The 26,953-nt window shown below is 39.5% G+C and overlaps 1 protein-coding gene across 9 annotated transcripts in view; it reads right to left on the bottom strand.

The window, feature by feature from the left end:
* Positions 1 to 3: 3 nt before the first annotated feature.
* DCUN1D4 (defective in cullin neddylation 1 domain containing 4) overlaps positions 4 to 26,953 on the bottom strand; it is a 73,487-nt gene continuing 46,537 nt past the window's right edge. For all 9 annotated transcript variants that reach the window (XM_073342079.1, XM_073342076.1, XM_073342082.1 and 6 more), the window contains 7 exons: positions 20,497 to 20,588; positions 14,873 to 14,943; positions 9,822 to 9,913; positions 7,004 to 7,112; positions 4,741 to 4,845; positions 4,315 to 4,417; positions 4 to 4,221 (listed from right to left, as the gene is read on the bottom strand). In XM_073342079.1, the coding sequence (XP_073198180.1) occupies positions 4,166 to 4,221; positions 4,315 to 4,417; positions 4,741 to 4,845; positions 7,004 to 7,112; positions 9,822 to 9,913; positions 14,873 to 14,943; positions 20,497 to 20,588 (628 nt within the window). In that variant the 3' untranslated portion in view covers positions 4 to 4,165. The remainder of the gene's footprint in view (positions 4,222 to 4,314; positions 4,418 to 4,740; positions 4,846 to 7,003; positions 7,113 to 9,821; positions 9,914 to 14,872; positions 14,944 to 20,496; positions 20,589 to 26,953) is intronic.

A 26,953-nucleotide genomic window follows, 5' to 3' on the forward strand; every position in this document is an offset into this window, starting at 1 on the left:
CAGTTTCTGAAACCAACACAAATACCGTTTATTTGTGGGATATCATTTTACATTAACTCCAGCAAAACCTAAAAACCAATCAGCTGAACTCAGGTAAGGTGGCATAACAGTTCTTTAGTCAGGTTGTGAATCACAGGACTTTAGCACACCTCATATAAGATGCAAATACCTAAGACATAAAAGCATTCACAGTTATAGGTTAACTGCTGTTCCTGTAACAGCAATATCAGTAAAAACTATTTTGTGATAACACAAAATCAACCCACATTTTGGTCTCATTTACAGATAACCTACAGTTTAGTTGGTGGATAGATTCTATACACTTATACAACAATATGAAAGGAGAAAGTATAAGGCTTATAAGAGGTATTTTAGCAGTTATAATTAAAATGAGGGGCACAAGCTAACTTTTAAAGCTGTCTGTATAAACTTCAAAGAGTATTTAACAATTGGTTAGGCTTGTGACCAAGGGCCAACAGAAATCTGGAAAAATCCTAGCAAAATTGAGGTATACTTCTACCCCTCCAAAAACAAGGCTGCAGAACATTAAGTCAGTACCCCATGCCAGGTCTCACTAATTGATTGCACTAGGCACATCTTGTGATGAAATAATGAAACAATGAGTATGTGATGTAACAGGAAACTACAGTTCTCTATAAAAAGAAGTCAAAAACTTAATGATTAAAGGGTTAAAATACACTACATGCATTCATTCCAAATTTGTACTGTAGTTTAAAAAACATTAAAATAGGTTGTTTAGACTGAAAACTGGAGCTGCCACTTTCTTGAATAGACTTCCTTAAAGAAAGAAAAGGGTAGGTTGATCTAGACTAGGCAATAAAGGTAATACATAGGATTAAATGGAGCAAGTTCCCATCTGTTAGTATTAGATTGTTTTAGTCTATTTGGCGATAGAAGGAATCATATGTGTAAATCTGATATTGTTAAGTTTTCCTGTAATTAATATTATCCTTAAAATCTATTAAATAAGGAACTCTCACAAAGCCCATCATCTACCAATCTTAAGTATTTATAGGGTGCCAAGCACTGTAGCATCTGGGTACTAATTTCCTCACTAACCAACTCACTGCCTCATTTCTCTTTAATACCAAACAAAGTTAACACACAAATCATTAAACCGCAACTACACAATTATTTTACATCAGAAAAACATGTACAGAACTTGCAATACTTTGCCATAATGACCTATGTCTCAGATTTAGCTTCAAGGCCAAGAAGTTGGTGAATTTTGTGCATCTTCTCCTGCCAAAAAAGGAATAAACTGAAGTGCCAGTCATTTCATTACATTTAAAGAAAAGTGTACAGAACAAAAAGCAAAGTGAACTGTTTAGGGAGTTCCCACTGTTTAAAAAAAAAAAAAAAAAAAAAAAAAGGTAGTGCTTTTGAGATTTATCACCAAAAGGCATGAAGAATTAAGTCCTCTGTTTACCCACAGACCAAATACAGCTCAAGCAACAGGAGTGCAAGTTTCCATACATTAACTAGTCAACATGGATAGGCTTAGTTCAGTCTTGGGTCCATTCCTTTTTTTGGCCTCTACACTGTAAATGCCAACAAAAGTGAAAATTATCTGCAGCTATGTTAGTGGTTTGATTTAAGAGACTCGTACAGGCAACTGGAAGCAGATGAAAAAGTATGTATTTTCAGTCACTATTAACCTGTTTCACAATAACCAGTTCCTTGGGCCCTGCTCCCCATGGACTGTATGCAAAGCAAATAAGAGCAGTATATTATCAATTTACCCAGCACAAGTATCCATAAAAAGTGCATGTGTGTGTGTGTGTGTGGGGGGGGGGGTAATTAAATTTTAGATTCTGTTAAACACAGTAAAATCTGCAAAAAAACATCTGAGTGATCTGAACAGATTTCTGTTGACCCTGATTATGACAGTTATATCTATAATAATGATTACAAGTTTCTTTGGCTTCTGCCTCCATTATTGGAAGCCAGATTATTCATGACATATAAAATTCATTATGCAACAAATCTTGTATTTTAACTGTGCCACTGTGCTAAAAACTTGTCTGGAATTGTAACTAGCCTAACATGTAAGAACACTTATAGTATTTTACCTAGTTTTTTAGCAACCACTATTTAGCCTAATTTTACAAGCTATATTGCTTCCAAGTTTACTTTTTAAAAGAACTAAACCAGTAGCTCCACAGATATTTTCCCTATGGCTATACTCACTGCAATATATACATTTACATTAGAAGTCTTATTAAAACACATGTGTTTTAATAAGAGACTTATTGTAAACATTAAATACCACACACCATTTAATTACTGACTTGTGCAAACTGGCATCAAACATGTAAGTCATGTTATAACGTAACAGCATACAAACAGGCAACAATTATGTATGCTTTGTCCCTATGAAATTTAAGATTTCTGTTTGTTTTTAATCCCATGACAAAACATGGTGGGGGAAGGCAGTATATGTGCATATACTGGATATACATATGTAACTTTTGTCTCAGGTGGCTGAATTAGGGAAAAAACAAGTTTAACACACAAAATGACCACTAATAGCAAAGCAACTATGACTCTGGTCCAGAGCTGCAAGATTAGTATGCTTTTGGTCAACTAGGCTTAATTCTGCACACACTGAAGTAAACAGGAGTTGTATCAGTGACTTTAGTAAGAGCAGAATAGGGCTTTCAGTACAGCTGAAAATTTCACATTCAACGTAAGGTACTTTTTTTGGATCACAATCTAGAAAGGTTTCAAAACTGCTAATACCTTTAAAAATATTTCTGCAGCAAAGTAATGTTACTGCTTTATTCCAAAATATTCAGTGGCTGATTTTGTTAAAATATACCATTTTGGGACCATTTTCACAAATCTTTGGGACCAAAATAAGTTTAATAGCACCAGAAACTATGACAATCTATTTAAAAAAAATTAATACTGATGTTATTTTAGGAAACGGAAGTCAAAGATGACATGACAAAATACAGAACTTAAAACACATCCCAGTCACTCATTTTCCTCAAATAAATGGCTAAAACTTTCCTATACAAATAATCAAATTCATGAAATTAAGAAGTGGCCCTTACTAACGGTATTGTATATTTAAATTTTTAATGCTGGTGTTTAATATGCCCATTGCCTGCAATGGACATTTGGCCAGGAAAATCCAATCCCTTAAGCTTTCACTATTCGATATATTTTTTACTTAAAAACACAAAATTATAGCATGGGAAAGACTAACTAAAGTTACAAACAAAAACTAAACATAGGTTTAACTGTTGGCTGAGAATAATGAGCCTTAATTCCCCAACTAAACACTAATTTTAGATAAAAAGTTTAAATTTTACTTTGTAGCAACATAGTTTGAACAGTCTTGGTACACCAAAAATAAAAGGAATATGCCAAAGGCAATTTACAAAAGTCTAAAACCCATTTTTAAAAGGTACTTTAATTTGTTCACTTGTACCTATATTCAAACTACTGCAGTTTTGACATTAAAAAGCCAGTACTTTCTTCTCCAAGTGGAAATCATCTGTGGCATGTACAACTATTACAATTTTAATAATATTAATAATAAAAAAGACATCAATACTTCTTACTAAACAAAAGTGATGTTTGACATATGCCTGTGAAGAAAATCATAATGCACCTCTCCTTGTCTCAAAAATTGGCATCTTAAACAGTAAAATTAGAACTGCCAACAGTTCCTCCTCATGATAACTATGTTCAAACAGTCTTAATTTTGTTTTCTGAAATGCTACATTTGAGACCAAATGAAAAACAAAAACTAGAAGTTACATGTTCATTGAAGATGACTAGAAATATGCCACAACATTATTTTTACAATACATTTCTCCAGAAATAATCCCTAGGTGAAGCTTTTTTATACACATATACAAAATTTAGACAGCAATATACACATAATCACAGTGAGGATGCTGGCAAGCTCACCAATCTGTAGTGTAAATACAAAATGCAAAGCAGCCTTCAAAGAGAACAATGCTACACAGCAAGCATAGCTGGCCTGTTAAATAGCAAACACCAAAAGTTCCCTGCAAAAGGGATACAGTGCAAGAAAAGCAGCATGCGCTTTGATACAAACAGCAGTTTATGGCTAATGGTTGACAACTGTGGTAACAGTGACTCTTGAGCGGCTGTGCATAGTAAACTCCTATGTCATCTGTTTCCCCTTATACCACTCCACAAATTCATCCAACAACACTGGCCCTGTAGAGAGATTAAATAATTGTATTTTACATAAATCTTGGAAGAGGGGCTGCAGGAGTTGGGGCATATGGAGAAAACCGAAGAAATACTTACATGCTCCATCTTCATCATAATTACTGAGGTCAAGGTTAATTGTTCTGCTGAATTCTAGCACATTACACCATTGGTCCTTGTTGATAACTTTGTATTTTGATTGCTGCTTAAGATAAGAAGTGTAAGTTACTAAAACAACGTTGGGGTTTACAATGTGAAAAAAAATCACTTCAAATTTGCAGGTTTTTAATAGAACTCAAATGCAACAAAGGATAATGACTGAAGCTCTAAACCAATGGAAAGTGTAGTTTTAGGGCTTGGACGCTGCATTTTAAGTGTTATGAATTTACAAAATGACAACTTTGAAAATAAGCACCGAGTCATAATTCAGTCGTCTACTAGTACTATCATCATTCAAATATTAATATTTCAGAGAAAAAACAAGTAAAACATAAATCTGTTTCAAACTGAAACTTTGTTGTGTACCTCTAGGAACTGGTGGAATACTGGAAAAAGAGGCCATGTTTTTCCCAAGAGAAGTCCTAACATACACTTGGCAGTATTTATGTCTAGGCTGCGCTGGTCCTTTTCCTGTTGGAAGGGAAGAAACAAAGTTAAAATGGTATCTCAACATTTCTCATTTGCACCAGTAGTTAAATCACTGTTCACTCTTGGCACATCATGAAAACTACTGCTAAATTGCAGGCAACCTGTATATTAAGCGCTGTATTGTTTTAACATATACAACAAAGTAAGACTTCCCAATGAAAACTTTATGTTTCTTTACAGCAATTGGCCATGCTATAGAAAGACCAGTTACTTTTCATACTAACTGTAGTTCAAGGATCCCTACTGTAGATGAAGCAGCCACTCTTGGGGTACAATTTCAGAACTTTCTGGAAGCAGCAGCCACTTAAAGAGTGAAAATCTGGTCGACACATGGTCTTCTGGGTGGAAATTCAGCCTGCTGTTGCCTTAGCTTTGCTTCATTCACCTCCTTTATACTGCTTAAGAGGATATTGCAGAAACACTTCTTTCAGTGACAAACAAGGTTAACACCTTTCCTGTTATTGCAGTTGCTTAGGTCACCTCTCTTTGATATTTATAATGTTGACAAGTTGGGTAATTCTATGAGTGGTCATTATTGCAAGTTTTCAACATTTTCTGGAAGACCTGGTCTTCGCCTGTACTTCCTCATGGTCCCCATGTCTCAACTGAACACTGACAAATACGTAGCTGGAATAAGTCTGGCTCACCTGTTTCTTAGTATTATTAAAACAAGTATTAGAATTCTCTAAGAATGTATTTAGTGTTTAGATTTTATTGGATGCTTCTGAGTTCTACATGCATTAATCTCACTTATAACATCTGTATCCCATACTGTAAAGCAAAATTTGAACAGTTACATTGTGAGCTCCTGTGACTCTGTAAATCACCAGACAGGAGAGAGACATTAATTAGCATGAAGGGCTGATCTTCAAGAGAAGATGTTACACCTCCCCAAAAGGAAAGTTCCCTCAATATCATACAATCTATTGTGGGACACTGCAACTGGAATTTCCCTACATACCATCAACAAGAGGACAAAAGACTTTTGTTGTCCTGCTGTCCTCCCTGTGAAGATGAGTAATGCAAGTGGACTCCTTCCATCAGCTGAGTTTGCAGCTCAGAGGATATGAGAAGAAGAGAATAAAACCCCTAACAAGAAGTAACTGATTATCTATATGCTGCTTGGACTCTGGGATGGCCAAGTGTTTCCAGGTATAAGCAAGAGAGCCTCAGCTGCTGAGCCTGGGTTAGCCCTAAAGGACATATAGAGCCTGCTTATTATAGAAGCTTCTATTACTTTTTGAAACTTAAGACTGTAACTCATTTGTGTATATATGTTTACCTGCTTTAACTTGTAAATAACTCTCTTGTTTCCTTTTCCTATTTCAGAAATTTTTATATAGTCATTATAGGATTGGTTACAAGCACTGTCTTTGGTGTGATATCTAAGGTGCAATTGACCTGGTGTAAGTGCCTGGTCCTTTGGGACTGGGAGTAACCTGAATATTGCTGTGATTCTTGGTGTAAGGGAACATCTATCACAAAGGTATGCCCCCCTAGATGTTGAGCTAGATCAGAGTTTCCAAAGGGACTGTCTGAGACTCCTTGTTAAGGCTGTTATAGTGTCTGAGGAGTTCACCTGATAACTGGTTGGTGAAATCTAAGCTGACAGCCTGAGACCCACTGTCAGCCCCAGGCAGCTGGTGGTTCGATTAATATGGAAAGCCAGATAATAGAGGCTCAGTTAAATGGGGTTCTACTGTACTATTCCTATTTTACAGATGGGGAACTAAGGCATAGAGACCAAGACACTGATCCTGTGTGATTGAAGTCAATGGAAACTGCCATTTACTTCAATAGGCATAGAATCAGGGCCCAACTGACTTGTCCAAGATCATACAGGAAGTCTTTAGTGAAGCAGGGGATTGAACCTGTGATCTACTGCATCCAAAATGAACACTAGCCACTGGACTATCCTTCCTCCCCCCTTTTTTCCCCCTCTGCAATGTTGATATTTGGCATACACAGTATCTGGAAACACACAAAATCAATTTTAAAGAGTGAACATTTGTGTGCGTTGGAAGCAGTCTTAACTGGCATCCTGAGAACAACTAGTCCCAAACTTGTAGCTGTTGTATGTGAAAGTGAACCCACAGAAAGCAACAATAATAAAAGTCAGACTGAGTCCTGGACTACTCACCCGTGCAAAATCAAATGCATATCTATAAATTAGCTTAAAATTTGTAGGCTCATTTAATAAGGATCTCAAGTAATCCAAGGAATTTCTCAGTTTCTCTGTTGCATCACATCTACAAAAAAGAGAAGCTATTTATAATCCAATACTAGATTTTCATCTGAACTTTTAGAAAAAGATATCCCAAATATACTTAGCTTTGTTTTCATTCCCCCACCTCTATATGCATCCTCCATGAAAGTTAAATACACATCAGTGGGCTTATCTACACAAGAACATTGCACGAGTTTAACCTAAGGTGTGAATGGAAACTGATTTATTTAAACTGGTGCAAACCCCTGTATGGACATTCTTATTTTGGTTTAAGAGTAGGAGTTTTTTTAAGTTTAATTTGATTGGGAGCAGGTTTAAGTTAAACCTAAGTAAGCCACTCAAATTGAAGTAAAAGCATCTACACAGGATTTGCACCAATATAAAAACTGATTTAAGTTACACCACTGCAATTTTCCTCTCCTTACAAGGCTTTGACTACTATCACAACATTGCAGTTATTTGACAGTTATTTATAGACAAAATCTATCCTGAAACACAGTGTGGCTTGAGAGCCGAAAAGTCTATTATTGATATGATCTTCTCACTGAAACAACTACAAGAGAAATGCAGAGGGAAAAAAAGGCCCCTTTACAAAGCCTTCATCAATCTCACAAAGGCTTTTGACTTTGTCAGTAGAAGCAGACTATTTGTGCTTCTAGAAAAGGTTGGATGTCCCCACCCCCAAGCTCTTAACCATGATTCACTTCTTCCATGAAAACATGTATGGCACAGTCCAATACGATGGCTTATTCTCCGAGACTTTCCAAATTCATAGTGGGGTCAAGCAAGGTTGTGTATTTGCCCAAACTCTGTTTGGGAATCATCTTCTCCTTGCTACTGAAACAAGCTTTGGGCTTCCCAACTGAGGGAATCTACTTGCACACAAGATCTGATGGAAAGCTGTTTAATCTTGAAAGACTCAGATCAAAAACCAAGACTCTGGAGGTCCTCATCCAACACCTCCTCTTCACTGACGATGCAGCAATGACCACCCACCCAGAAGCCTATCTCCAAAACCTCATGAACAGTTTTTCCAAAGCTGCCAAGACTTTGGGCTTACCATAAGCCTAAAAAGAATAACATAATGTGCCAAGGAGTTGAAGAAGCACACTCCATCAAGATCAACAACTATGAACTTGAAGCGATGAACAAGTTCATGTACCTGGGGTCCACTATTGCAGTCAACAGTTCACTTGAAACGGAACTCAACATCATCCGCATTGGAAAAGCCACCACAACAACATCTAGACTTGAGCAAGACAGTAAACTGACAGAATACACAAAGACAGAGACATATCTGTGTGTATTGCGCATGTGTTATCAGCACACTATTGTATGGGAGTGAGGCATGGACCTTACATTCTCATCAGGAAAAGAGGCTCGAAAGTTTTCATGTGAATTGCCTTCATTGAATCTTTGGAATCTCCTGGAGGGACAGAGTCACCAACACTGAGGTACTCAAACAAACCAGCATATCCAGCATGCAAACACTCCTCACATACAGACACCTCCACTGGCTTGGGCATGTGTGCTAAATGAATGATGAGCACATCCCAAACATCATCCTCTAAGGTGAACTGGCATCTGGAAAAAGACCCAAAGGACGCCCACAATTGTGTTTCAAGGATGTGTGCAAGCAAGACCTCAAAGAAATGGACACTGATGTGGATACCTGGGAAGATCACACTAAGGACTGCAGCTTTTGGAAACAAGATCTTAACAAAGGTCTCACAGTTACGAGATGAAGCAGTCCGGCTTAGCAAAGGAGAAAAGAGCTCGCAGAAGGCAGAGCCCAAAGGATCAAAATATCACCTTTAAATGTGACAGATGCATCAGTGATTGTCTCTCAAGTGGGTCTCTTCAGCCACTGCTGCCATAAAACCAATTGAGTAAATTCTTTACCTCCCTGGGGCACATATGCATGGTCTCATGAGACCGAAGAAGCCTATTGCTACTGATGTGTTAAACCCTGCATGCTATAAAAAGCCTGGCAATGTGGCCTAACAAATCCACATTGATTCTGAAACTTTGGGGCTTGAACAGACTAGTCTACTCTAAAATGACAGAGACATATCTGGGGTGTGGGATAGACCAGACTTGCCAAGAGGAGCCCCAAGAGGAAAAAAGCCTGGGGAGGAAGCTTGGCTGGAGGGTTTCCTACAGAAGTGCGTTTGGAAGTAGGTATTGTAAGGAACCAAGAATGCCAAGGAGTGACTGAGAATCCTTGCAATTAAACTGCATGTGGGAATAATTTGTGCGAACAGACTAGAACCCAGAACAGTCACTATGTTTGAGATACGGCGTTGTATGAATAAAGCAACTTCAAGGAGAGGTGATTTTGGTTAAGACTTGAAAAGTTTGAAGTCTGATCTGGAGTGGGGTGAGGCAAAAGAGCACCTGATTACAGATGACTTGTTCCTTCAGTCTGGAACATATTAACCCCCCTTCTTCACATGAGCATTTTGCCCAATGTGCAGACATTTTAAGCCATGAGTATTTAGTCAGCAAAGTATGCACAGCATAACTGCAAGAACACATTGGCTTAAAGATGTCTGCAGTTGAGCCATACTTGCTGTAGACAGTCGAGAATAAACATTTATGTCTAGCTCTCCAGAGCAGAGTCTTTGACTTTCTGCACTAATCCAACACGTCTTTTTGGACAAAAAATTATTTGACATTATTACATTTACCACAGCAAATTAGGACTTATAACCTTTTAAAAGGCACTTACTGCAGCGATGTCATTCCTTTTAACCATTCTTGCAATGTGAAATAACCCATGTTTTGTGCATCCAATTTCCAAGCTAGAACAAGCATAACTACCTATTTAAAAAGGAGACAATATTAAGATGAAGGGGGACAACAGATTTCTTGAACAGTTATTACTAGACCGCTTGCCAAATCTTTTTATTCAGTTTAGAGGAAGAACCATTCAAATATGAGTGAAACAGGCAGGATGTTGAAACTCCTACTACTGAAAAATTAAAATAATGTTTTTTTAAGTTCTACAAATTGAGTACACTGCTCATTTATTCAGAAACACTTCTGTATTAAATTACTCTTTCTATCCTACCTTTCAATTTGTTAAGTCTATGTATAAAGCCCATCAAACTACATCAGGGTGCCCAACACAGTGCCCACGGGCGCAATGGCACCCACTGGGGCAGCTGTTCTTGCCCACAGGACACTGCGCCGCCAAAATGCTACCGCCAAGCGCGGCCACAGGAGAACCGCCCGACGAAATGCCGCCGAGAAGCGTTGCCGTTTCTCAGCGGCATTTTGGCGGCGAAGTTTCTTTCTGCTGCCGCTTCTTGGTGGCATTTCGGCAGCGGGGTGTTTGGCGCCCGCCACAGTCTTTTGGGAATAGGAATGTGCTATTTCCACAGAAAGGTTGAGGACCACTGAACTATATCTTTAAACTTTGGAGCAGGAACTGCCTGAACAGCATGTAGCATGACTGGGCCCTAAAGGGTACGACAACACTGCTATAAAAAACAAGTGCTGAGTCTCAGAGCCCAGGTCAGCTGGCTTGGGCTGCGGGGCTATAAAACTGCAGTGTAAATGTTCAGGCTTAGGCAGCCCAGGCTCTATGATCCTCCCATCTAGTGAGGTCTCAGAGCTCAGTCTCCAGCCCGATCCCCAAAGTCTATACTGCAACTTTATAGCCCGGCATCCCGAGCCAGCTGATCTGGGCCGGCCGAGGCAGTGTCACAGGTCTTTTATCGTAGTGCAGACATATCCTAAAATTCTGCTGTAATACAAACAGCAATGACTATTTACATAAAGAGTGGTCCAACTCTTGACTCCAACTTTAAAGTAATTTAAGGTGATTGAAACCCTCCTTTACCTAGCTGTAGGTAGGATTTATTACAGCATAAAGGCTCTCCTGTGAATATAAAGTTTGTCAGTTACTATGGTTGTTCAAGAGAGCACTGCCTCTGTATATCTCACTTGTGGATTGTGCCTCCCAAGTGTTGCAAAACTTCAGAAAGCTTATTAAACACTACAGCTGTTGGCTCAACCCAATGGCCTCACACATGAAACATTTGGAGCTAAAGGCTATAAAAGGGCCACGTGGCCCCAACTGCCTCAATTCCTTCCACTTAATCCGAGGGTCCCATGAGGGAAGAGCTCTGAGGAACAGGGGATAGTGTGCTGGTAGCACAACTATGCAGAGCCAACATCCTCAAAAACCATAGTTACTGCTAATCTACTATTTTTCTTTAAGGTGGTCACTGCTTACTCCCACTTGGGGGAGTATAACATGCAGCACAGTCCACAGGAACATGGGCTGGTAAATTCTAATTAAACAAAGATTGCAGAATTGTTCTTCTACAACCTGCATGAAATCTAGAAATCAAATCTAGAGAGAAGTGTCAAGTAAATGTCTAAATGAAAAGCCAGCTTGCAGTCCTACAGATTTTCAAAATGGAAATATTTCAAGGCTGCAGCTGCTGCTGCCTTAGCACTAAGAACTTCAGGTACGGTCACCCTAAGTAGCATATAACAAATCTGAGTACACAGTCTAATCTGTTTAGGATATGCCTGTCCTTTGAGCTAAGGTATTTAGCCCCTCCTGCCGCCTGCAGGACCCAGCTACATTCTAATTTTAGTACACAAGCTCTATCAGAACTAACACAGGTATGTCTCTTTGAGCTGAAATTGAGACCTTCCAGCCTGAAGCGTAGGCATACCCATAGATGCCGAGTGAAAATGAAACTCTCTAGAATAAATGTCAAAAGATCCAAAAAACATAGACTAATTCTAAATAGCTTAGTCCTATCCAAACAAAAACTCAAGACCTTTTTGAGATCTCTGGTATGAAGCTTAGATTCCCCCAGGTGAGAAAGAAGGTTTGGGGGAAAAAATACCAGGAGATTTAATTCAGGAACTCAGACACCACTTTTGAGATACATTTGGGATAAAGTGCAGGACAACTGTCCCTGGGAAACAGAGTGAAAGGAAGATCAGCCATTAAAGCCTGCAACCTAGTCAATCACTTATCTTGCAGCTATTAATGCAGTTAAAAACTCTGTTGCTAATTACAATTACAATAATAATTTTCCCAAGAGCTCAAAAGTTGAGTCTCACCATGAACCACAAGGGTTTAGTGAGTTATTAAGAACATAAGAATGGCCATACTCGGTCAGATCAAAGGTCCATCCAGCCCAGTATTCTGTCTACCAACAGTGGCCAATGCCAGGTGCCCCAGAGGGAGTGAACCTTACAGGTAATGATCAAGTGATCTCTCTCCTGCCATCCAGCTCCACCCTCTGACAAACAGAGGCTAGGGACACCATTCCTTACCCATCCTGGCTAATAGCCATTAATGGACTTAACCTCCATGAATTTATCCAGTTCTCTTTTAAACCCTGTTTTAGTCTTAGCCTTCACAACATCCTCAGGCAAAGAGTTACACAGGTTGACTGTGCGCTGTGTGAAGAAGAACTTCCTTTTATTTATTTTAAATCTGCTGCCATTAATTTCATTTGGTGGACCCTAGTTCTTATATTATGGGAACAAGTAAATAACCTTTCCTAATTCACTTTCTCCACACCACTCATGATTTTACATACCTCTATCATATCCCCCCTTAGTCTCCTCTTTTCCAAGATGAGAAGTCCTAGCTTCTTTAATTTCTCCTCATATGGGACCCATTCCAAATGCCTAAACATTTTAGTTGCCCTTTTCTAATGCCAGTATATCCTTTTTGAGATGAGACCACATCTGTACGCAGTATTCAAGATGTGGGCATACCATGGATTTATATAAGGGCAGTAAGATACTCTCCATCTTATTCTCTGTCCCTTTTTTTAATGATTCCTAACATCCTGTTTGCTTTTTTGACTGCCGCTGCACACTGCGTGGACGTCTTCAGAGAACTATCCACGATGACTCCAAGATCTTTTTCCTGATTAGCTGCAGCTAAATTAGCCCCCATCATATTGTATGTATAGTTGGGATTATTTTTTCCAATGTGCATGACTTTACATTTATCCACATTAAATTTCATCCACATTAAATTTCATTTGCCATTTTGTTGCCCAATCACTTAGTTTTGTGAGATCTTTTCGAAGTTCTTCATAGTCTGCTTTGGTCTTAACTATCTTGAGCAGCTTAGTATCATCTGCAAACTTTGCCACCTCACTGTTTACCCCTTTCTCCAGATCATTTATTAATAAGCTGAACAGGATAGGTCCTAGGAGTGACCTTTGGGGAACACCACTAGTGACCCCTCTCCATTCTGAAAATTTACCATTTATTCCTACCCTTTGTTCTCTGTCTTTTAACCAGTTCTCAATCCATGAAATGATCTTCCCTCTTATCCCATGACAACTTAATTTATATAAGAGCCTTTGATGAGAGACCTTGTCAAAGGCTTTCTGGAAATCTAAGTACACAATGTCCACTGGATCCCCCTTGTCCACATGTTTGTTGACCCCTTCAAAGAACTCTAGTAGATTAGTAAGACATGATTTCCCTTTACAGAAACCATGTTGACTTTCACCCAACAATTTATGTTGTTCTATTTGTCTGACAATTCTATTCTTTACTATTGTTTCAACTAATTTGCCTGGTACTGACGTTAGACTTACTGGTCTGTAATTGCCGGGATTGCCTCTAGAGCCCTTTTTAAATATTGGTGTTACATTAGCTATCTTCCAGTCATTGGGTACAGAAGCTGATTTAAAGGACAGGTTACAAACCGTAATTAACAGTTCCGCAATTTCACATTTTAGTTCTTTCAGAACTCTTGGGTGAATGCCATCTGCTCCCAGTGACTTGATACTGTTAAGTTTCTCAATTAATTCCAAAACCTCCTCTAGTGATACTTCAAACTGTGACAATTCCTCAGATTTGTCACCTACAAAAGACAGCTCAGGTTTGGGAATCTCCCTAACATCCTCAGCCGTGAAGATTGAAGCAAAGAATTCATTTAGTTTCTCCACAATGACTTTATCATCTTTAAGTGCTCCTTTTGTATCTCAATCATCCAGGGGCCTCACTGGCTGTTTAGCAGGCTTCCTGTTTCTGATGTACTTAGAAAGCATTTTGTTATTACCTTTTGAGTTTTTGGCGAGCTGTTCTTCAAACTCCTCGTTGGCTTTTCTTATTACATTTTTACACTTAATTTGGCAGTCTAACACTACACTACAAAATTGAGTTGTGTCTTGTATTTCACACAAATCTCTTATAATTTTGTACTAATTTTATCTAGCCAGATTTAATACTTTAAAAATCCCATGAAAGACAAGTCAAGAAACCAGCCTTTCCTGTTTTCTTGTACATGACAGGTGTATTATGTATGAATTTTAAAAGGTCTTTTCTAATTCACAAGACATTCCTGACTGTAAGAGACACATGTTTTCTGTATCTCTTGTGTTTCAAAATCAGGTGGATGAGATTAGCAAATTTTCAAACAGGACAATATTTTCCCCCTCAGAAATATGAAACAAACATATGAGCCCAATAATGTGCATACCCACTTCATTTCTAAATTAAAACTCTAGGATTGTTTCAATTAAAATAAACACTAACTTTTTGGAAGGTTTGGGCTTTCAGAGTTTAATTTACCCGTTTTCAGTGAAGGCAAGTGATTTTAAGGTGTGCCAAAGCAACAAAATAAACCTGCCTGGTTTTTGCTTCTCCATTTAACAACGGTTTCTTCAATTTTCCATTTCAAAATTTTTCAAACTTGGATGATAAAAGACTAAGAGATACAAGCCAGGTTCGTGTTCACTTTGGTGGCTTAAGGATATTTTGGGAAAATCATAAACTTACATTTTCTGGTTCAACTCCGATATCTTCACAAAATTTCTCCATGCCTTCAGGACCTACAACATCATCAGTTCCTGCAATCAAATGACATTTCACAATATTGTTGTTTAAATTAAAATTCACTGCAAGCACACCACTGCTGTAAAAGAGAAGTATTCATGCAACGTAAGCTGAACTTCCGTAGGATTCAGTTTTCTTTTTGATGCATACAAATATTTACCCTTTACAAGAAGATATTAAACTATGATAAAAGTTTACACCTCTGGTAAGGCATAAGAAGAGAGAAAGAAAATATGAGCACTATCCTTCATTTCTTTTTTAACTTGTACCACGGTACCCAGTAATTACAGCAACTGTGAAAAGTGAATAGATTCATAGATATTAAGGTCAGAAGGGACCATTATGATCATCTAGCCTGACATCCTGCACAATGCAGGCCACAGAATTTCAGCCACCCACTCCTGCAATAAACCTCTCACCTATGTCTGAGCTACTGAAGTCCTCAAATCATGGTTTAAAGACTTCAAGGTGCAGAGAATCCTCCAACAAGTGACCCATGTCCCATGCTACAGAAGAAGGTGAAAAACCCCCAGGGCCTCTGCCAATCTGCCCTGGAGAAAAATTCCTTCCTGACCCCAATTATGGAGATCAGCTGAACCCTGAGCATGTGGGCAAGATTCATCAGCCAGATACCCAGGAAAGAATTCTCTGTAGTAACTCAGATCCCACCCCATTGAACATCCCATCACAGGCCATTGGGCCTATTTACCATGAATATTTAAAGATCAATTAATTGCCAAAATCATGTTATCCCATCATACCATCTCCTCCATAAACTTATCGAGTTTAATCTTGAAGCCAGATCGGTCTTTTACCCCCACTGCTTCCCTAGGAAGGCTGTTCCAGAACTTCACTCCTCTGATGGTTAGAAACCTTCGTCTAATTTCAAGTCTAAACTTCCCGATGGCCAGTTTATATACATTTGTTCTTGTGTCCACACTGGTACTGAGCTTAAATAATTCTTCTCCCTCTCTGGTATTTATCCCTCTGATAAATATATTTATAGAGAGCGATCATTTATCCCTTCAGCCTTCTTTTGGTTAGGCTAAACAAGCCACGCTCCTTGAGTCTCCTTTCATAAGACAGGTTTTCCATTCCTCCGATCATCCTAGTAGCCCTTCTCTGTACCTGTTCCAGTTTGAATTCATCCTTCTTAAACATGGGAGACCAGACCTGCACACAGTATTCCAGATGAGGTCTCACCACTGCCTTGTATAACAGTACTAATCCTTATCCCTACCGGAAATACCTCACCTGATGCATCGCAAGACTGCATTAGCTTATTTCACGGCTATATCACATTGGCTGCTCATAGTCATCCTGTGGTCAACCAATACTCCAAGGTCCTTCTCCTCCTCCGTTACTTCTAATTGATGCATCCCCAGCTTATAACTAAAATTCTTGTTATTAATCCCTAAATGCATGACCTTACACTTCTCACTATTACTATTACTCCAGTTTACAAGGTCATCCAGATCCTCCTGTATGATATCCCGGTCTTTCTCTAAATTGGCAATACCTCCCAGCTTTGTATCATCCGCAAACTTTATTAGCACGCTCCCACTTGTTGTGCCGAGGTCAGTAATAAAAAGATTAAATAAGATTGGTCCCAAAACCGATCCCTGAGGAACTCCACTGGTAACCTCCCTCCAGCCTGACAGTTCACCTTTTAGTATGACCCGCTGTAGTCTCCCCTTTAACCAATTCCTTATCTACCTTTCATTTTTCATAGTGATCCCCATCTTTTCCAATTTAGCTAATAATTCCCCATGTCGCACCGTATCAAACGCCTTACTGAAATCTAGGTAAATTAGATCCACTGCATTTCCTTTGTCTAAAAAATCTGTTACCCTCTCAAAGAAGGAGATCAGGTTGGTTTGGCATGGTCTACCTTCTGTAAAAACATGTTGTATTTTGTCCCATTTACCATTGACCTCAATGTCCTTAACTACTTTCTCCTTCAAAATTTTTTCCAAGACCTTGCATACTACAGATGTCAAACTAACAGGCCTGTAGTTACCCGGATCACTTTTTTTCCCTTTCTTAAAAATAGGAACTATGTTAGCAATTCTCCAGTCACTTGGTACAACCCCTGAGTTTACAGATTCATTAAAAATTCTTGCTAATGGGCTTGCAATTTCATGTGCCAATTCCTTTAATATTCTTGGATGAAGTTTATCTGGGCCCCCCCGATTTAGTCCCATTAAGCTGTTCAAGTTTCACTTCTACCTCAGATATGGTAATATCTACCTCCATATCCTACCATTATCCCTAAGCTCCTCATTAGCCTCATTAAAGACTGAGGCAAAGTATTTGTTTAGATATTGGGCCATGCCTAGATTATCCTTAACCTCCACTCCACCCTCAGTGTTTAGCGGTCCCACTTCTTTTTCTTTGTTTTCTTCTCATTTATATGGCTATAGAACTTTTTACTATTGGTTTTAATTCCCTTTGCAAGGTCCAACTCTACTTGACTTTTAGCCTCTCTCACTTTATCCCTACATGTTCTGACTTCAGTAAGGTAACTTTCCTTGCTAATCCCTCCCATCTTCCACACCCTGTATGCTTTCTGTTTTTTCTTAATCACCTCTCTGAGACGCTTGCTCATCCAGCTTGGTCTACAACTCCTGCCTTTGAATTTTTTCCCCTTTCTTGGGATGCAGGCTTCTGATAGCTTCTGCAGCTTTGACTTGAAGTAATCCCAGGCCTCCTCTGCCTTTAGATCCATAAATTCTTCAGTCCAATCCACTTCCCTAATTAATTTCCTTAATTTTTGAAAGTCAGCCCTTTTGAAATCAAAAACCCTAGTCGCAGATTTATTTTTGTTTATCCTTCCGTTCAGTTTGAACTGAACTAGCTCATGATCACTTGAACCAAGATTATCCCCTACAACCATTTCTTCTATGAGTGTCTCACTGCTCACCAAAACCAAATCTAAAATGGCATCCCCTCTTGTTGGTTCAGCAACTACTTGGTGAAGGAATCCATCAGCTATTACATCTAGGAAAATCTGAGCCCTATTATTATTACTAGCACTTGTCCTCCAGTCTATATCTAGGAAGTTAAAGTCTCCTGTGATCACACAATTCCCATTAGTATTTACTTCATTAAAAACATTAAAGAGGGCTCTATCCATATCCAAATTAGATCGCGAGAGTCTATAGCACACTCTAAGCACTATCACAGGGGAGGCTCTAGTAGTTTTCTTCCCCAATGTGATTTTTGCCCAGACCAACTCTGTCTTATCCATTCCATCAATAAGGAAGGTACTGCAGGACAAAGACTTCTGAAACTGGCTCAGTACCGAAGTGCTGCTATACTGGGTGAACTGAACACAGTGGTTACTGGAACTTACTAAAGGCTCAAGCCAGGAAAGAAATTTGTTTTAAAGTTATCTTAATAGTAAACAGACAAGAAATCTTTAGTTGTATTAGAATACAATAAGTTTTTTTTAAAGGGAGAGAATATAGCTGACTAACAAATATATATTATACTAGTATGGGATTGACACCCCCAGAACCGAATGCACAATTTACTTGTTTATATTAACTGTAACTATCTTCTTTGAGTCATTAAAAAAAAATCTGAAATAAGATTATCATGCCATTTTTATTCACAATGCAACAACACCATATCACACCACATAATGGAGACTTCACATACACAACCCCCTGCCCGCAAAACTCTGCAAAGTAATTGCTATGTAAAAAGGCTTCAGAAAATATAACAGCAAGAGCAGCAGCAATCAAATCAAGACTCCTACTTCACAATCTCTGCAATACACTGTATGAAAACTGCTAGAGGTATATACAAATAATAGTCAAACAGCCTTGAAAAAACCAAGATTTTATAATGAGAACAGCAGTTGACCCTTCACTATTGTGTTAAAGTCAATCTTATATCAGTCTTAAATATTCAGCCTTGTGTATAATTAAATGTATTTAATTATACACATTTCCCATCTTTATTTTCCTATCTTCCCATTATCCCCTCCGCCCCCAGATTCAGCCACCTTAAAATATACAACGGTTAAAAAAGATTTCTGTGATTTTATAAGGGAAAGTCACATTAGGAAAAGGGCAGTATCAACAGTGGGTTTGTGTAAAAGAGAAAAACCTATGAAGTAAACATACAAGAGCCTCATTTGAAAATTTGTTATCTCGGAGTGTTATAACACCACTATGAACAAAACTATACCCACTCCTCTCTGCCTTCTTCTTAGCACCTTTGCAGATGCAGCAACTGGAAAACCAAAGTAGTTTCACACACTGCTATCCGCTCATCCTTCTTTCTACTGAACTCTTGCCAAGAATGAGTTATTCCAGTAGTCAGAACAAGAATAGAAAATCCACACAGCCATCAAGAAAGGCACAGAATCTGGCAATAGGGTGCCCGCCTTTTTCTCTCTCTCTATCCCTTGTCTGTCTCTCTTCTCCGAACCTGCCAGACACAAAGACCTCAGACTAGTTTGGTTCATATAAATCATGTTTTGCTTTAATAGCATCACCACCAAAAATTAAGTGATAATTTATTAGCTGTACAGATGCCAAAAAGGAATGGAGATGAGAGCATTTAATATCATGCATCCAAACCAGCCGCTACAAAAAGAAGACTACGTCATTTACTCCCTAAAGTTCTAGGTATGCTTTCAGAGAAACTACCCAAGGTCCCCATTTCTCTATCTACCAGCTATTCAGTTTCCCCTTCAGTGTTCTTTACAGTACTGTACTATAGAATTATTTTCTCCCTTTGCAAATAGCTTCCTTTAGGAGAGTTTTGTGTACTATTCTGCAAAATTAGCAGGTCACTGCCTGTATGTTGTCAGAAGATGAAGTATATCATAATAGGTGGTCCTAGAAGAAATTGCCAAGTCAAGTCCTGTTCAATATACAATAGTGAGAACGAGACAAAAATATACCCTCGTGCTTAATGTTGAACAATAATTCTAAGGAAAGACTCCTTGGGGAAATGTGATCTCAGGAATCAGTTCCATTTTCTGCTTAGAACTGGAACCAAATTTAGAAGTGAAAATTAAATATGGCTAACCTCCTAACCCTTTTAAAATGGGGCCCATGTCACCAGATGTCTACACTTCTCAATTGTAAGGGGCCAGAACTCTAAATCAATGAGTTAAACAAACTTCAGTTGGAAACATAATTTAATGTACAGATATTAGCAATAAATTCTAGTATAGAATTTAGCAATAAACCACAATTAAAGCTTTATTTTGTTTAATGTACAGTTACTAATTTATTTTTAATTCTCTGTAACTTAAAACCAAAATAGTGATACATTATCTGCATTTGAAACGTTTCTTGTTTGGGGAAAATATTGTCTTCAGTGTGGTAATTATTCTTTCAGACACTGGCACATCTTGAGTTCTTTGGTATCTGTCTATAAACAGGAGTCTTTTTTATTCAAGGATTATTTTTAAAACTCTTTGCTTTACCAAGAAATCTCTGTATTAGATTGAAATTTCTAGGAAAAATCTCATTTAATAATGTCTTTAAATTTCAATACAAGTTTAGACAGTTGTCAGGGTTAGGCATTGGTACATATCAGCTTACCTGCATACTCATAGAACCATTCTAAGCATCTTTTACTTGAAAAGACTTCTTCCTCTGTCTTTATTCTAGTTGAATCATATTTTCTATACATGCTAAAAATGGAGAACATAATTAATAAGTAATTTACATTTTAAAAAAGAGCTTTGTAGTCAAGATACAGTTAGCCAATACAAATGGCAATATCATTTTCCTAATATGGATAGTTTAAACTTAGGGCTTCTGTTTTTTAGGGTTTATTAATTTCATTTGGGGGGAGTCTATTTTTGAGCTTTATGTAGCTGTCCAAAAATTTGTATATACTGCAATGAGTAATGTATATTATACACATTACTCATTATAATAGTATATACTGTCATGAGTAATCTCCCTGTAATGTTATTTAGCATACTAACATAATACTGTTTCAACCAGCACACTAGGGAAGTTTTAATGCACATCAGCAGGGGCTACACAGACCAGTTAATGCGCAACATATGAGTGTGCTTTAGAAATCACATGCCTACAGTGTGCCTTACTGATCCATGTAGACAAGCCCTTAAATACAAGTAACCATTTCCAGGTTTACTGCATAAACACCAGTTTGTTTTCTTTTCTTTTCCAGCATCAGCGGTGTTTTATTGGTGTTTACCAGTTAAAATCAGAAGCCCTACTTAATCTTTAGCATTTTACTCAACATCTTGCCCTCATATATCCACTTATTTACACAACTGCTTAACAGAATAAGTACCATACAACTAAATATTAGAAATATTGAATGCATAAATAAAGCTCGCTTTTTCAAAGTTTGGAACTTTTTCAGCAACATTGACTAGATGGCTCAAGGAACTGTAATGAGTTCTTCAGACCTTCATCTACAGATCATTGGTTTAAAATCCAGCTCAGGCTGACAGTGGTCACCAAAAAACCTGCAGGGTGACCAAATGATATGAGAGTTTGTTAGAGGACTTTCCCTTCACACCCACAGACGCCGACTCCATGGGAGCTCCAGGGCTGGAGCACCCACCAACAGAAATTAGTGGGTGCTTTAGAACCCACTGGCAGCCAGCTCTGCCCGCCAGCAGCCCCCACAGATCAACTCCTCCCCCTCTCCCCCAACACTTACCGTCTCCCGCAATTAGTGGGGCATGAAGGAGGTTCTGGGAGGAAGGGGGGGAGGAGCGGTGATGGGGCACGCTCAGGAGTGAGGGGGAACTGGGCAGGAAGAGATGGGGCAGGGAGATGGGAGAAGGGGTGGAATGGTGCCTGGGGCAGAGCAAGGGCAGGAAGATGTGGGTGGAGGCTTGGGGGAAAGAGGGCGGGTAGAGGCGGGACCTGGGGCAGAGATGGGGGTTCAGCACCCTCTGGGCCTGAAGGAAACAGAGCCTATGCCCACCCCTGGTTCTTGTCACACAGACAGAAAGCAGAAAACCAGAAGTCCGAATTGCAAGCAACACAATATTTATTGGGGTTAGTTTCAAGCAAGCATACCCATAGCTCTACACACTGGCAGAGTCTGTTTCCCAGTGTTACATTCCCAGCTCTGATGCCACAGAGCTTTTACCCATGTCCCTGTTCCCAGCTCTGACACCGCAGAGCCTTTGCCTGTGTCCCTGTTTCCTATTCCCCCCTCCTCCTCCTTAGCAGCCCCATATATACCTGCAATGCACACCCCTGGTCCCACCTCTTACAACTTATGGTCATGTTCCATTTTGGAGGATCATGAGTCTGGGGTCTTCATCCCACCTCTTTTGTATCCCATGGGAAGGATATGGAGTGAGGTTGTATACTGGCCAAGCCAGGCTTTTCTTTGGCTCTTAGTGTGTCTTATGCCTCCCCACCAAGCCTCCTTGCCCCTCTTAACTGGTGGCTTGACCTTGGCTTGAGAGAGGAGCCAGCAAGCCAGCCTTCCTGTGTATGCTCACCTAATACACTCCCACCATCCACAATAACACTTTAACTGTTCTTATCTGTTTCCATTATAGTAACAAACCCACCTGGCTTAGGCAGAAGCAACACACAGTGTCTTTGTTCACACATATTAGTAAGGATATAGGTGTATCAAAAATCAAACAGGCAAACAAGACCCAAAATTTTATCTCATGTGAATATACAGGCCTGAATCCTACATTATCACTAGCACTCCTAACAGAGCTGGTGGTCTCAGTTAAGTTCCTGAACTGCCCTTGTAACAATACCTACAATAATGGCAATTTCTGCAGAAAGCCCACAGCCAAGGACACAACTAACTTTGTTGCCTCCTAAACAGAAACTCTCTAGAAGAGGGCTGAGGCCTTTGAGTAGAGAAATATAGAAACATTTGAAGTGTCTCTACCTTTACTGTATTTGTTCAGCAGCAAAACAAGAGTATCATGAATTTCTATTACTGGTAACACAGGAAAGCCATCACAAGTGCTAAAATAGAACAGTTAGTTACACTAGGGTAACTAGGGTTTTTATGGGAGGGAGATAAGGAGTTTGGGAGATGTTGTCAGTGTGTATCCCACTGTAGGTGCAAGTACTTTTTTTGTTTGATTAAAAGTGTCCGTTAGGGAAACACATGCACCCTATGCCTCCTCATGCTCCCACACAAGAGCAAAATGGGGGGAGGAATGGAGGGAACATCATGCTCCCACAGTTTCCTTGCAATTCAAAGCCCGTGTTGCTGAGGACTCCGAAAAGTGGGGATGGAGGGCAGGTCATGGGATCCACGAGTACAACATCTCAAAGAACTACCGTTACTGTAAGGTAAGCAACCACTCTACCTTTCAGCCTGTGTCAATATGAATCCCACTGTAGGTAACTGGAAATCAGTATCCTCCCTAGACGGTGGGAGTCAGGAGTTCCAACTATATAAAACACACCGAAGGATTGCTCTCCCAAACTTGCAATCTGACCTAGCTGCCATGTCAAGTGCATAACATTTAACAAAAGTCAGGAGGTGACTCCATGTAGCTGCCTTGCAGATCTCAGAGTCTGGGACATTTCTGAAGCAGGCCGACAGTGCTGCCTGTGCCCTGGTGGAATGTGCCTTGAGATTTGGAGGAAGAGACTCACCAGCCAATGATGCAGTATGATCCACTTCGAGATTCTCTGCAAAAAGATAGCTTGGCCTTTCAAGGCGTTAAATATGGCCACAAGGAGGCAGGGACAGAAAGGCAGTCCTGTTGAGGTAATAGAGCAAGACTCTGGAGACGTTGAAAGTATGCAGCTTCTTCTTCACAAAGCTGCATTCAACGCCAAGAGAGAAGACAGGTATGGTGATGGATTGGTTCATGTAGATTTCCAAAACCATCTTTGGGATGACTGGTATGTAGCTTCATCACCACCTTTTCTCTGTAAAAGACTGGGTAAGGCAGCTTGGTCCTAGAGCTTTGGGCAGTGGTTCTCAATCTGCGGCCCACGGGCCATTTGCAGCCCAATCAGCACACAGCTGCAGCCCATGTGATATCCTCAGGGCCATACAGGTAATATATATATTGTGTAGATGAGGCCCACATAACACACAGAGAGCTGCATATGCAACCCATGAAGGTAAATAAGGTTGAGAACCACTGCTACAGAGCACTGGCCAGTATAGCTATGCTTGCAGAGTCCCCCTACTGTAGATGCTGCATAAACCAGCAGAAGGAGAAATTCTGCTGGCATAGCTACACCACATCCCTTAATGACATTAGCTAAACCGACAGAAGCATTCTCCTGTTAGCATAGTTGCAGCTACACCACAGATTTAGCTGACATAGCTATGCCAGAAGGGGTGTGATTTTTTCTCCACACGCCTAGCCAACACATCTATGCTGGCAAACCTTTGCGTGCAGACCAGGCCTAAACACCTGTCTGTCTGATATCAAGACAACACGTGCTCGGCATAAAGGAGTGAAGGGGCTTCTGAAGGGTGTGCTCTCTGGATTGAGTCTGCTGCAGCTCTCAACCACCTCATCAACTCTGTTGATGTGTTGAAGATGCAGTGTCATTGCCGAGGAAGAGAAACACTGGTAATCTCATATCTTGGGCTCTTTTTGTCATGATATTCCATCACAGTGGTGGTAAGACAGTGTGCACTGTGTCTGGGCTGTAGCTGTGGATGATACTGTTTGAATTACAGAGAAAGTGTGTAAGTCCCTAGAGCATGTAGATACCCTAGAGTATCTCTGGAGTCCTTCAGCATGTGCATACCACTGTCTTCTCCCTAAACAGCTCTGAGTCCTCAATCATGACCTACACCGCTCTCAGGATGTCCAAAACTTGAAGTCACAATGCATTGTGCATGGTTACTGTGGTGGCCGTAGACCTGTCTAAAATGTCTTAATTATAGCCTTAAGCTACTCTCTGCTGTCATGAAGCAGCTTTGCAAAGAAGAGTGTCAACCAGTCGTATTTGGCCAGCAGTGCCTGGCAATTACCCACCATTATTTGTAGCAAAGCTAAGGAATACAATTTCCTCCCAAACAGGCTGAGGCATTTGGGGTCTTTGTCCTTCTGGGTACTTTTGTTCAATCTCAAATTTTCTTGTTTGGCTGATACAACTAAAGCGCCTAGGTTGCGGTGAGTGTTAAGTACTCAAACCCCATATGGGGAAGTGGTATCCAACGTTCCTGCTAATTTTTTCCATCCACATGAGGAATGGATTTTGTTATGTGCAGCACTAATATTGAGGTAATGTGCAGATGTCCACCACAAACAAAAAACAGATATAATATATATTTTTAAACAGTTCATAGGTATGGAAGAAGAAGCAAGAATATTAAAACAAAGAATAATTAACAAGGTGTACTGCTTAAGATGTTTATTTAATATGAAATCAAATACAAATAAAATTAACACTGCCCTTCGAGTACATGTATTTTATCATCCTTTCTAACAACTCAAGCTAGTAAACACACCAAAATGTGGTATACTGAAAACAGCTATATAAATAAAACAAAGGCATGGGTATTACGTAAAGCATAAAAAATATGCTCATCATATGGTGACAGTACAGGGGAAGAGAAGAAGAGGTAGACAGAAGAAAAGATGGATTGACAACATAAAAGAGTAGACAGAAATGGACTTCACGGAGACTCAAGCACTGACACGCAATCATCAGGGGTGGAGACAATTGGTTGATTGCTCATCAATGATGGTGTCCCAATGACCAATGCGGTTATGGGAGTGATGATGATGATGATAAAAAATATGCACCAGAGCCCAATTTAATAACCTACTCCTACCATAGACCACTAAATCTTCAGGGAAAGCTGCTCTCAAAAAATGAAGCATCTACCAAAACACTAGCATGCTACGGACTTTTGTAGTACACAAAACTATCCCTCTTGCATGCATATTATCTGCACACATAGCTCAGCTTTAAGATGCTAAACAAATCTATGAGTCAACTAGAAACAGTCATGCTCTCATCACAAATATTAATACAATATTTTTTGATACTGGAAAGGAGAGTAAAAGGCATTCACTTAGGCTTATACTCTCATACTCTTAATTTGATTAATACTGCACATACATAGAACAGTAAAAATAAGTAATAAAGCAACACAGACAGCAAGCAAAACCACAAACAAACAAGTGACAACATTGAAACTATGAAGAGAAGTAAAACATCAAGTGGTTGGTTATGGGTATTTTAAAGTAGTGTTTACGACCCACGCTGTGCAAGTGCAACAGAGCCCTGTAGAAACAGGCAAAGTTCTCATGGTTTCACATTTTGTGTGTGTGTGTGAGACCAACTCAAAAACTCAAGAGTAGAAGCCACATTAACACGCGGCTTCAGAGTTCACAGACAGATCCCTGCTTCAAAGATCTTGCAAATAAGGTCTTCATCCTACAAAACACCTAGCACCACACCTAGTGCTTGCTACTTATGAGTCAAAGGGAGTACTCTGAAGAGCCAGAACTATACTAGATAGCGAAGATCTGGCCTTCATGGTTTCCAATACCTCTCCCCAAACAAATTCTAAAACTTAATGGAAATCACCTATCTGAAATCCAACTCTAACTGAAAGGCCAAACTAATAAACAGCATTCATAGTAAAGTTCTTCCAGTTTTAACAATTTACTGTGTATTAATTAGTAACACAGGATATTCTTAAAAAAATCATTAAGATCAGTTTTCAGATATTTACAACACTCCAAAAGAACTGTTGTTAAAAGAATGTTTTTCTTTTTTACCTTAAGCCATTAACACCTATGTAAACTCTGTTTGAAATGTAACCATGCAAATGTCATGAGCTAGGCCTTTCCGCATGTTTTTGCTCCAGTATTCATTCACTAAAGCCCCAATCCTGTGAATGCCTATACATGGGAGCTCTCCACATTCATATTGTTTGCAGGATCAGTATCTAAGGGCTTGTCTACACTGGCACTTTACAGCGCTGCAACTTTCTTGCTCAAGAGTGTGAAAAAATACCCCCTGAGCGCAGCAAATTTCAGCACTGTAACATGCCAGTATAGACAGTGCTCCCAGCTACTCCCCTTGTGAAAGTGGT

Source organism: Lepidochelys kempii, chromosome 4 (genome assembly GCF_965140265.1).
Source record: "Lepidochelys kempii isolate rLepKem1 chromosome 4, rLepKem1.hap2, whole genome shotgun sequence".
Classification (NCBI taxonomy): Eukaryota; Metazoa; Chordata; order Testudines; family Cheloniidae; genus Lepidochelys; species Lepidochelys kempii.